General features: G+C 46.8%; 1 protein-coding gene and 1 long non-coding RNA gene across 2 annotated transcripts; both read left to right on the plus strand.

Moving 5' to 3' along the window:
* The first annotated feature begins 5,394 nt into the window (after positions 1-5,394).
* Positions 5,395-7,947, plus strand: LOC115307932. The gene is made up of 4 exons (XR_003916289.1): positions 5,395-5,444; positions 5,553-5,651; positions 6,645-6,813; positions 7,828-7,947. It is a non-coding gene; the product is annotated as an uncharacterized LOC115307932 (long non-coding RNA).
* Positions 7,948-10,310: 2,363 nt separating this feature from the next.
* Positions 10,311-10,829, plus strand: CUNH11orf96 (chromosome unknown C11orf96 homolog). The gene has a single exon (XM_018082270.2). It carries the CDS (start codon positions 10,326-10,328, stop codon positions 10,827-10,829), a length of 504 nt encoding a protein of 167 aa, XP_017937759.2. The 5' UTR covers positions 10,311-10,325.
* Positions 10,830-11,979: the final 1,150 nt, after the last annotated feature.

Below are 11,979 nucleotides of genomic sequence, written 5' to 3' on the forward strand. Positions count from 1 at the left end.
GCAGATTGCAACATCCTGCCTGCCAGAAGAGCAGGAAATGGCTTTGAGCAGAGGAGATTCCAGCCCACATCTCCTCAGGAGGTCTTTCTGCAGGGATGTTTTTCCTGTAGGTAGAAATTTGTTCCTGAATGCTGAGACACTCTTGCAATTTTCAAAATGTATGTGTGCAAAAGTGAGATTTGAGAAGTCTTGAGCCTGGTGGTATTCCCACAGTACTTAAAGATTTTTTCTCTAGAGAACAGGGCAACATGAAAATTTCTTGTGTACTGTTCAGCAGTTTCTGCTGTTGGAGTCAGGTGCAGAGGGCAGCATATTTAGAATGCTAATACTCAGTTAGGTTCCATTCTTTAACTTAAAGATAGGTGGAGGAACCTTTCCCCTAGTAACATGGATTTGAAAACAATATTTCTGAAAATGCCACCCAAGACTTATTTTCCAGTTATAAAGTTTCCTTTCTTCCTTCCCAGGACTGTTTTCGCAGTACAATATTCTCAGCCAGAAAGTTTTAGAAAAATGATTTAAACTCAGAATACATTAAGTTAAAGTAAAATATATAGTTTATACATATGGAGGATTTGAGGGCAGGGAAGTTGCTTGGGGGTTTTGTTTTTGCTGTTATTACCAGACTCTATTCATATGAGGGACTGCAGTGATACTAAGAGCTGCTTTGCCTACAGAGCACCTCTGAATTTTATTTTCCATATTCCTTGTATTCCTGTGTCTCACAAACTACCTTTTGGAGCCTTTTCCTCTCCCCTCTCACTTTCATTGTCATTTGTTCCTATTTAGTTACATCTCATATGCTCCCTGCTGCAGGTGTGATTATTTTTTTATGTAGAAGATATAAACTGTGAGCTTATTCTTTTCCTGTTTCTTAGAAACATAGAATGTTTTGGGTCGGAAGGGACCTTAAAGATTTCAGCAGAGTATGTGTGTCTCTTCCAAGAAAAGCTCAAAAACTGCATTCCTTTGAACTGTTCATTGTCTGTGGCTTTCAAGCAGAGGGGAGTCTACTAGTAACCCCAGTTAAGATTCCCTTTTCCAGAACAGCCATGACCTTTTCCAAAATGGCCCTAGGAATTGATGGTAAGGAGAGGACGAATGGAAGCTGTCTTTGGTAAGGATGGATGGTGGCCTGCCTCCATGAGGGAACATGCAGGATGGAGCTGTTCTGAAAAAAGCCACAACTCGTTCCAGCACAAACTCTTGATGAGGTTGGAGTGTATCTGACTGAATACTGCACTGTTGGGCCACACTGGGTTGATCTGAGTACACACCATTTAAAATCAATAACAAAGTTCTGTCATTTCTCTGCCCCGTGTTTCCTTTTTTTTTTTTTTTTGGTGAAAAGAACTCTAAGATTTTCAGTTTTGATTAACTTTAAAGTTGCAGATAGTTTTATTCCTTCTGTGTCAGATTAATTCTAGCTGTATATTTTCCACTTGTCACGTTGGGCTTAGTATAGCTACATATAGTAATATATAGCTAGAATAGTAATGTGGAAGGAGACAGGAAGGGGTGCCAGGAAGGGGTTAAGAAATCAGAATTTTCATACAGTAGTATTGGCAAAGTAGAGAGGACTGTTTTTCTGGGGTTTGGGATAGAAGAACGTGCGTATGATGGCTGCTGCAAATCTGTAACGCCTCCTCCTCAAGTGCTGCTACTATTGCCATAGCTAAAAGGCATTTAACACCCACTTTGCCTTTTCTGGTCATAAACCTTTTCAGAGTGGATATGAAAGCTGCCTCACTATGTTTTGTTTTCAAGGTGCTTCTTTTCCATCCTTGAGGTTTCCATAGCAACCTGGAACATTTGTTTAAATTGGAGCTCCCTGGCCTGTCCTCCCTGTGCGTAACTTCTGCTGAGATCTTGCAGGTATCATCTCTTCTTGGCACACCTGAGAGTGACTGGTGAGGGTTACGGAGGGGCTCAGCAGCAGTTGGCCACGAGAGTGTTTTCTCCCCTGTTGCCCTATTTAATTTACCTCATTCTTCTTCTGTGTAGCATTCAGTACAGCTTTGTGGAGTTATTACAAACTCCCTTGAAGCTGGCAGGTCTTTGGTGGCTCATACTGGAGAGGCACATCTTGGGGGAGCTAGGAGGCCTTGTTTGAAGTAAAGAAAGTAAAAACTGTATTGAAGAATTTTAATCAGAATGTGGAGCAAGGAGGTCTGTTCCATGGCCCCCATTGTTTAATTTAGATTTCACAGCAGAAACAAAAACTTTGTTCTGTACACACAGGAGGTTTTGCTGGCTGAGCAAGACTCAGAGCAGAGTCTTCAAGTCACAGGGGATCATCCTGACAGACAGTGCTCATTGGATCCAGCATGATGCTCAAACAAAAGTTGCTTCGCTGTGTGTGCAGCTGCTTTGCTGGTCACAGAGGGTGATTTTTATTCTGTTGCTCTAGTCCCATGGTGGAGACATCACAGGTCCACACTGAAGAGTGGGTTGCTTATAGCTGATCTCTGAGCTGCCAGTGCCCTCCTCAGCTCGTGGGCATGTGTTTCCAGCAATGCCTATGTGCCAAGGCAGGCTGCCATGCAACCTGCAGTGGCTGATCTTGGGAAGTAAGCTGCCAGAGCATGATCCCTTATAGCAGAAAAGAGCAGAAAACAGGCTACTTGGAGGAACTCACAGGCTAAAAGGAGCCATGGTGTTGGGTGGGATGGGATTTGTAGCTGTGACTTATCACTGGCCATTGGGTCCACATCATCATTAGGGAGGGCTGCGGGAAGGCTTTTTGCCCTGAAGAGCTTCTGATGCAGACAGCAAAAGATAAAGCAGGAGTGAGCAGAGACGTGATTTGCCAGAGGGTGTACTGGCCTAGATACATAACCCACAGTCCCAGCCTGGTGCTGGGTTTGTTAGGCTACAGAATTTACATGGTTCCCAGTTCTTTCTCCCACATCTTGCTTTCTGGAGGCAGGTCCATGCTGGATTTCTGCACTGTGCCGAGGAGAAGACAGCCTGGCTGACTGGCACATCATGCCTTTAGCTTGAGTTATCTGGGAGGGCTTGGAAAGGAGGGGCCACAAGATGCAGACTGCTCAATTTTTTGGAAGAAGCAAGGGCTGGTAGTGCAAGAGGGATTTAAAATTGCCTGGTGGTGTTTTCTGTTGGGAAGCAGTGAATGGCTGCAGGCTGAGCATGCCAGGATGCAGCACTGGTACCCACTCAACCCTCCTCTGCTCAGGGGAGGGGAGGCAGCAGGCACATCAGTAGGGCAGCGTCTGAAAAACTGTACCTACAGCAACCTTTGCCAATATCTGCGGTTTCCCAGCGTCGATGAAGTCATCACAACTCATAGCAGAGAAGAGATTGCTACCCTGGAACAAGCTGACAAGCCAGCCTGAAGAAATCCTCCCAGGCCTCAGAGCAAGGAGAGCGATGGAGTGAGGGAGTGCGGGTTGGATGCAGAACGTGGCAACTTGGTGCTGCAGCAGCCTGAGCATTGGCTGCTTCTCTGTAACTTCCCTATATTTTGAACTGATCATTTTTTCCTTTGGTGACCTCACTAGTTATCTCCTGGCTTCACTTCCCTTGCATAGACTGAAGTGGCTCTATTTTACATTAGAAAAGCTGCTTCCTAGTGTTAAACAGAGCATTCCTCAGCTTTGGGTGCTATAGGCTTTTATCTGATGGGGGTGAGGTTACTTTTTTTTTTCTTTCTACCTGTCAGCAATAGCCCCACTCTGGCTCCCCTCTGCAAGGCAAGGCTTCAGTTGCTGAACCATCACTCAGCAATTTACTACTGTGGTTGTTGCAATTTTTGTCCAAAGTCCCCAAAAGGTTTAGAGACTGAGTAAAAAAGTCTCCAGGATTAGGTTACTTGAAGTCTGATAGTTCAGTTGTCAAGAAACTTCTGTTTTAATCTCTAGACTTTAACTGATTTCTTTCTTGATTGCTTACAAATAGGCTTAAAAAGAGAGGAAAAAATTAAATTTATTCTGCTGAAATATGTGGATGCTCTGCAGTGATTTTAGTTGCAGAAGAAAATGGAAGATAAAATCCATCAGAAGCGCTAAGATCTGATTTATGGTACTGACTTAAGATTTTTAGTCTTGACTCATGTAGATTTTCCTTTTGCTCAGCCTTCAAAACATCTAGAGCCTATGTGACCATGGTCTCTGCTGGTCAGGCCTCCCCCTCCAGTTTTGAGATGTGTAGTCAGTTTTGTCCAAATCTGAGAGAGGATGGGAAGTCTCAGAAATAATTCAATTTCTTCAGCTCTTGCAAAACTCAGCAGTTGGGTCCAGAAGAGAAACCAAGACAAGCACTCTGTGCTCTGACAGGTGTGGGTTAGGCTGAGGATCCCTGACAAGGAGTGGGAGAATCCTCCTCTCCTCGCTGTCTTGCTGGTAGTATTTCTCCTCCTTCAGCTGACACGCTGCCCAGGAGGCAGCACAGCATGCCTGGCCGTCGGCAACGTCCCAGCCACCAGCTGGAGTGTGGACCATGTGGAAGGTTGGAAGCTCTGAGGGTTCATCAGCAATGTTCTCCCCTGCACACAAAAAGGGTTTTTATTTTTTCTAAACTTCTTAAATAATTTTGTGGGACAAAACATTTCTTCCAGATTTTGAACTCGGGACAGAAAGTACTGGACTAGAAATACTTATTTCTGCGCTGCTTAATGGATAGTATCACAGTAGCAGCTAGACACGGTAATACATCAACAGTTAAAGAAGGTTAGAGGTTAATTTTACTCCAAGTGGCAGCAGCTTTAACCAGCAGAAATATTCAAAGCAGTTAGTCACCTAATTTGTTTAAAGTATAGTTTCGTTCTTTAAAGAGCTGAGTTTTCTGCAATCACTTGTCTCCAGTTGTCTGAACCGCACTTTTATCTTGTATCCTTGTAGCACCCTGTCCTGATACATTAGTAACAGTGCTGGGAAAAACTACCATCCCTCCTGATGCCTGTCGGGCCAAACAAGGGAAATTTAATGTAGCAATTTTTGTCGGGGAATACTTTGCAGCTCTCTTTCAAAACAAAGACTTTTGTTACTACATTTCCTGTTAGTGGTGTGGTGGCAGCCAAATGCTGTTAACTTGTGAGGTGCTACTGAAACACACTGACTTTTCACTTCAGCTATCATTTTACAATTAAAACAGTTCTGTATAGAGAATAAAATAATACATTTCTGTGAGAAGCATTAATACATTCAAACATTTTAGTTAGTACTTTGTCTGAATGGCATTGGGCAGAAGCTTTATGGGATTTATTGCAGCTTGTAAAAAGTCAGGCAAGACTGAAACTGAGATACTTGAGGGGGTAGGAGCTTTGAATACACATACTTTGTATTAATTGTGTTGTATCATGAGCTTTTCACAAGTATTGATGAGTGTTTGTCACAGCCTACAGTCATAGTATGGGTATGTCCTCATCTTTCAGTGCTGGCTGCTGAGCCAGAAGGAAATGGTCCCACTCCCGGATCTGGTCACAGGTGAGTCCCCAGCTGGTGAGAGGCACTGTCAGGGATGGGGAACACCATGATGTCCCTGTGCAAGGAAGCATTGCTGAGCTGGTGGGTCTGGGTCTGCTAAAATTGTAGTGGCTGGAACTGAGGAAGAGGGAACAGGAAACACAGCAGAGACAGGGAAGAGGAGGAGCTGGGCTTCAAGGATGGACTGAGGAGGATCGTGCCGTGAAGGTATCTGTAAAGAGAAAAAGTTGGGAATCAATAACTTGGCTGAATTTCCTACTCATTACTTTAGGCTAATTTGGAAAGAAATTTTTCAGCTAAAATGGCCAAGGTACACATAAAAATTAGACATATAAAAAAGAGAAAAACCTTTTAAAATGTTATTTTGCTCAGAGAATTATCTTGAAACTTCAATAAGTGGCAAGATGATACCACTTCTGTGTCAGACTGCCTAGGGAGATGTAAAAATTCTTCCATGCACCTGTAGTTCATGCATTAAAACATCCAGTTTGAAACATCCCTCGGAGAACTTACCCATCCTAGCAAATCCCTGGTACACTGGGAAGAGCTTTTACATGGAAGTAGCTTTAGTAGAAATATTTTTTCACAAGCTGCCTGCAAAGATCCCAGCAGGGACCTGAGCATCCTGCTGCCACTCATGGGTGCCTTGCTGAATGTATCTGCTCTCCAAGATATGGTAAGTGCTGTCAGGGAGTTTTCTCACCCCTCATTACCTGAGGCTTCCCCCTCATCCCATGCTGTAGGGCACAAAAATCATGGTGCTCAGGGTGTGAAGGAGAGCCCTGGCTTGCAGGAGGCTGGAAGCAGAGTGTGCTGCAGAACAAGCCAAATCTTGTCTTGCCTACGGAAATTTCCAATCCTGCAGCTGAGGCCCTGCCAATGCCTGCCTGCTGCAGAGGGGAGACAGGCTTATTCCTCACCTATGCTGCTGGCTGCAGGGCTCCCCACAGCTGCCCCCAGATGCTGCCAGGCAGGATGACTCTCTACATAGCCCAGGGAATGCAAGGTGCAATTTCAAGTTTAAATCAAATGTGCATGTGTGCATGCAGAGAAAGAGACAGGAAGACTCACCTGCTTTTAGAGGTAGCTTGTATTGGCTGCCTGTTTATTTGATGTGTCCTTTCCAGTTTGTAAGCCAGTATCTGTTAGAATGCAGTTATCTGAATGTTTTTATTACTATTTTAAAAATGGTTGTTTCAGGGTGTGAAATGTAGTGGAGAGGGAACAGCAACTCCTTCCTATGTCCTGACGGAAATGAGTTCAACGAGTAGGATGTTGAGTGGAGATGTGCACAGCAAGGTGTGATGGCACAGCAGTATGGCTGGAAATGCCACCTGCCAGGACAGCAAGAGGCAGCTTTTACTCTCAAGTATGTTTTGAGGATATTTGAAACCTGTGTGCTGTGGATGGACTAAAGCATCCTGCTGGGAAGCAGCTTATGCTGCTGGCTCTCAAGGGGCCCCATCAACTCTGACAGCAGGGTTACTGCTCCATTTTGGGACACAAACTGTGGTGTTCAGGGTATTCACACTGGGATTGCCCAGCTACAGGTGGTTATCTCCCTCCATCCTCTTTTTAATCCTTTCTTTCCCTTCTGTGGCATTCAATTTGATAGTCAGCAAGAGGAATAATAATTAATAGGCCGTGTGTGTTTTCTATCATCACATTGTTAAACAAATGAACAGATGACAAACTAATTTCCATAGTGCTGTTTCAGCAGTGTTACTTGTTTCTTCTCCTATGAAACTGGAGTTCGAACTTCCCAAGGCCCCAAACACACATTGAAGTGTTCTCAGCTGTGAGTAAAGATTCCCTCCAGTCCCTGTGCAGTGTGCTGGTGTACAAAGTGACTTCAACACTGTACTATGCAGGATCTGATGATCCATGTGGCAGAGAGTGTCTGTAATCTATACCATGCGGTCACATTTCAATACCGGGAGCCACTGAGATTAAAGTCATGATTTAAACCACTGGAGTAAATATAGTTTTTACATTAGCGTGTTGCAGATCTAACTTGAGGGATTATGTCACAGGATATTTTTTCTGAATTGTCTCAAAATCTTCAAGGCCTCCCGGTTATTACCATGGTGATCTTGCTCCGACTCAGCACTGAAATTTCCCAGAGCATTTTATAATCATATTTGTGAGGGATCAAATGTTTGCTCTACTTGAGTTTGCCTTCATACTGAACTTTCTGCAGGAAACCAGACAGGCAGTTGGGACTGGGGACACGTGTTGAATTTCAGATATCAAGTCAACCAGCCTTTTTTCGGCTGAACTTTGGATCCTTTTGGGCTGGAGCAGATTAAATTTACCTTGCTTCAAATGAATGTGAGATGCTTTTCTGACAGAATAAGGCTCCTGTGTCATCTCATTTCTACAGGATAGACATGCTCAGCCCCAGAAGGCCTCCAAACTGGTCATCAGGCTTGTCTTCTTGGAGAGCTGTACTGAGGAAACAGTTTGGCCCTCACCGTGCTGCAGAATCAAGTTGTGAGGAATTAAAGCAGTTGTAAATGGAGCTCTTTGAGAGAAAGTTATTGTACGGCAGAAGGGCTGTATGGGCTAAATTTAGCCATTAAAATCAACAGCGAAAACACAGCCTTCTGCAAGCTGGAATGATTCAATTTGACCAAAAAGAAAATTATTCCCTTGTTAAGCTAATTGTATCTCCCAACAAAAAGGCTTCAAACTAACCTAGCCCTAAAGCTGCCTTGGGGAGCCCGGAAGCCAAGAGATTGCAGCCAGGTATTTCATAAAGCCAAGTCTCTTAATGTTTCTTTTACACTGGCAAGGGGCAAAGCAGCCAGCCTTCTGGAAATACACTACCGAGTGCTTCTGCTCTCTTCTCTCCTTAAACTGTATTCTTGTTTCATTTTATTCCATTTGAGAGAGGGCTGTAATTTACAGGGATTTGTTTCCAGTGCAGGTCCCGAAATATTGCCACTGCTAAGGCAGTTTGAGAAGAGGAAGGACCAGTCCCAAACCTTACCCAAAGACAACGTTGAGACTTTCTGATGGTGAACTCACAAAAATAAGGCCATTTCTGTGTGCTGGACTATGGCACAGAATGTGTATGCTGTATGTAATCTTTTGGGTTTTTTTCAGACCATTTGTCTTTCTTGGCACAAACAACGTATTTTATGGCAAAATGTAACAAACTCGCAGTGTCTGCAGCTTGGTCATAGGACTCAGGGCTGCTGGAGTAAGTGTGTGTAGATCCCTCTGTGGGCTAACTGGTAGTGGCAATGCCTCGAGTACCTCCGCACTGCAGTGCTGTGCTGCGTGTGCAACTGAACACTGACTGACTGCTCGGCAAACCCCAGGGCCCTGAGTGTGTTGTCCTTGTCCCCTTGGCAGCACAGACCAGGATTTCTGATAACATTGCTAAGCCTCTGCTTCCTTCCCAGTTCCTAACTAAGCTTCAAAAATATCCTCGAGTGGGTGAAGCTATCCTGGAGAATGTTTTTATGGGAATAGTCTAACATTAACCCTGAAGAGGAGACAGACTTACCATTTCAGGCTCTTCCTCCTTCATACTTTTCTACTCTGCTTCCCTCCGGGTCCTTTCCTATTCCCATCAAATGTTTTTATTACGTTGTTGGGTTTTTCCATCACTGAGAGTCCTTGGCACATGCAGCTTTAGAGTGTAGTTCCAGCCGTCACTAATTTGAAGACTGTTTCAGCTCAATAATACTTGTATGCCACTTTCTGTCTGAGAATCTGATTCTGCATACTACTGAAGAGAGCCCACAGGGGAATGGGAAATGTTAAGATCCCTTCTAAAAGGAAAAAAATGGAGTCACACTGAAGCAGGTGTTTAAGCTATGTTAGAGGTGGCAGAATTGGGAACAAGATCCCAGAGTCCTGCTTAACTCTCAGCAGCTGATGTATCTTGCCTGGGACCATCCTGTGTGATCTCTGTAGTTTAGATCTGGGTCAATGTACCGTTAGGGTATTCAGATTTGGGCTTGACTTGGGGGTTCCTTTAACCATGGGTACGTTACTCTGACGTTGGTGATCAGCTGAAAGCTGCTGTGACGAGTCTGTTGGTACTCTTTCACGGCCATAGAAATCATGGTATTGATTAAAAACAAAACAAAACAGCGGTGAGGTGAGATGCGGAAAGCTGAACTACCGCCCTGGATGTCCGGGACCCAGCTGAAGCTCCACTGGGCGTCGCGAGACAGGAGAGGGATGCCCTGGGGAGAGGGGTCCAGAGCAGGCGGCGGCGCCCGGGGGAGAGGAGAGAGCGTAGCCTCGGGCGGGGAGAGGGAACGGGAAGGGGAGATAGGATGGAGGGCGAAGGCTCCTCTGGCGGCTCCCCCGCTTCCAGGGGACGCGCGGGGCGGGGCGGCGGCGCGGGGAACAGCGGTGGCGGGGACACGTCAGGCAGGAGGGAGCGCCGGGCTGGCGCGCGAGTGAGCTCCGCTGCCGTCTGGGCGTGCTGCCGTGTGAGCATGCTACTGTCTGAGCATGCTCCGCGGGGCACCGCCGGCTATATAACATTGCCGAGCCCGGCGGCAGCGGCAGCGGCTCCGCTGAGGCACCCGGGGAACATCGCACTGCGCCTCTGCATCGCCCCGCACCGCGCCTCTTGGCATCGCTCCGCACCGGACGGTACCCGCACCGCACCGCGCATCTCGGCACCGCGCGTCTCGGCACCGCGCGTCTCGGCACCGCGCTCCGTACTCTCACTGCACCGCACTCCGCTGCCACCGCGCCTCTCGGACAGCCTGCTCCGCGCGGTACCGCAACCGCTCTGCGGGGCCCGTCCTGCCCGGCCGCCGCTGCCCACCGGAGCCCCGGCGCCGGCACGGCCGAGGCAGCGAGCCCGCTCCGCCGGCCCGGCCCCGCGGCGGCGCTCCCGCGGGAGGCAGGATGGCCGCGAAGCCGGCCGAGCTGATGGGCATCTGCTCCAGCTACCAGGCGGTGATGCCCCACTTCGTGTGCGTGGCCGAGGAGTTCCCGCCGCCCGCCCGCCCCGCCAAGGCCCCCAGGGGCAAACTGCGGCGGCCGCGGCAGTCGCGCTTCAAGACACAGCCGGTGACTTTCGACGAAATCCAGGAGGTCGAGGAGGAGGGGGTGTCCCCTATGGAGGAGGAGAAAGCCAAGAAGTCTTTCCTGCAGTCGCTGGAGTGTCTGCGGCGGAGCACCAGAACCTCAGTATCAGCGGGGACCGCCTGCGGCAGGCTGCGCCTCCGCAACAGCCTCGACTCCAGCGACTCGGACTCGGCCTCTGGAGGGCAGCGGGGCCGGCGGGACCCGCGGTCGGCGGGACATGGCGGGACGCGCGGCGCGGCGCACGGACTGGGCTGCAGGGAGCTGCCCCGCCGCAGGCCCAAGAGTGCCCGAAGCGGGCGGCCGCGTTGGGATGTTTTCTAAGAAAGCGCTTGTACCTTCGTTTCTATTTGATTGTATGAAACTCTCCATTTAAAAGACAAAAAAAAAAAATCTTTTCTATTCGTTAGAAGAAAATAGCTGTTTTAGATGCATTGAGCTGCTGGACTTTATATTTATTTTTGCATTTAAACTGTTGACTGCATTAATTTAATATGTTTCTACCTGAATGTCTGTTATCATTTCCATAAAAGAGTAATAAAATCCGATATATTTGCACAGTACTTATCGGGCTGTCCTTGTTTGGGTGATCCAACTGTCCTCCTTCAGCTGCCTTTCCCCTTTGTAGGCTAAAGGAATTTAAATGCTGCCGGTAGCTAGTAGGGAGCCAGCTGCGCTTTCCTGGGGATGCTACTCAGAGTGGTTTTACAGTCTGTACTGTCAGGTATAAGCTGCTGAGACAAAAATCAAGTTAGATGGATTTTAGACAACTTTTTTTGCTTCTTTGAGATCTTTATGTTAACCTGAATTGATGGTTAAGGAGTGTTTGTAACTGGTTGTGTCTGAGAACCTTAATGCAACTGGGCAAGCCTCCTGCATTCACAAAAGTGCATATATACTTTCTGTTCTCATCCAAGTTGTTTTTGTCTCTTCTCCCCTTCCCCTTCTGAATTATTTAGTGCTGCAGGTTTAGTAATTGGGTAGAATGTGATTTTATTTACTAGAGCAAGCGGTACTATGTGGTCATGCTTCTCTTGGAGTTAAAAAGCATAGGGATTTTCATTTGTTATAGGACTGAAGTTTCTGTGAGGCTTCTGCATGTGTGTGTGTGTGCAGGTGCATGTAAGATTTTCTCTGTCTATGGCGTATGTCCTGAGGAGCATCTGAAGCTCTCTGCAGAATGAAAAGCAAATTCCTGGGCTTCTTCCATTCCTGTATTTTTTCCATTCTCTTGAAATATTCTTATGCTAATAGCGTGATCCCATGGGAGCATCTTCCTGCAGGGCAAGCCTCTGGCAGTTAGCAGGTATTAGATGATACTGAGCTGTAGCCTCTAACTAATATGTCTCTGGTATGATTTTCTGGGGAGTTACATCTTTTATGTCCTGACTTGAAGCGCAATCATGCTGATCAAAAGAGAGAGGTAAGGGCTGGAGCAGAGGGAAGAAGATGGACATGGTGCATGAGAACAGGA

This window comes from Manacus vitellinus, unplaced genomic scaffold, assembly GCF_001715985.3.
Source record: "Manacus vitellinus isolate BGI_N305 unplaced genomic scaffold, ASM171598v3 scaffold_6_pilon, whole genome shotgun sequence".
NCBI classification, from domain to species: domain Eukaryota; kingdom Metazoa; phylum Chordata; class Aves; order Passeriformes; family Pipridae; genus Manacus; species Manacus vitellinus.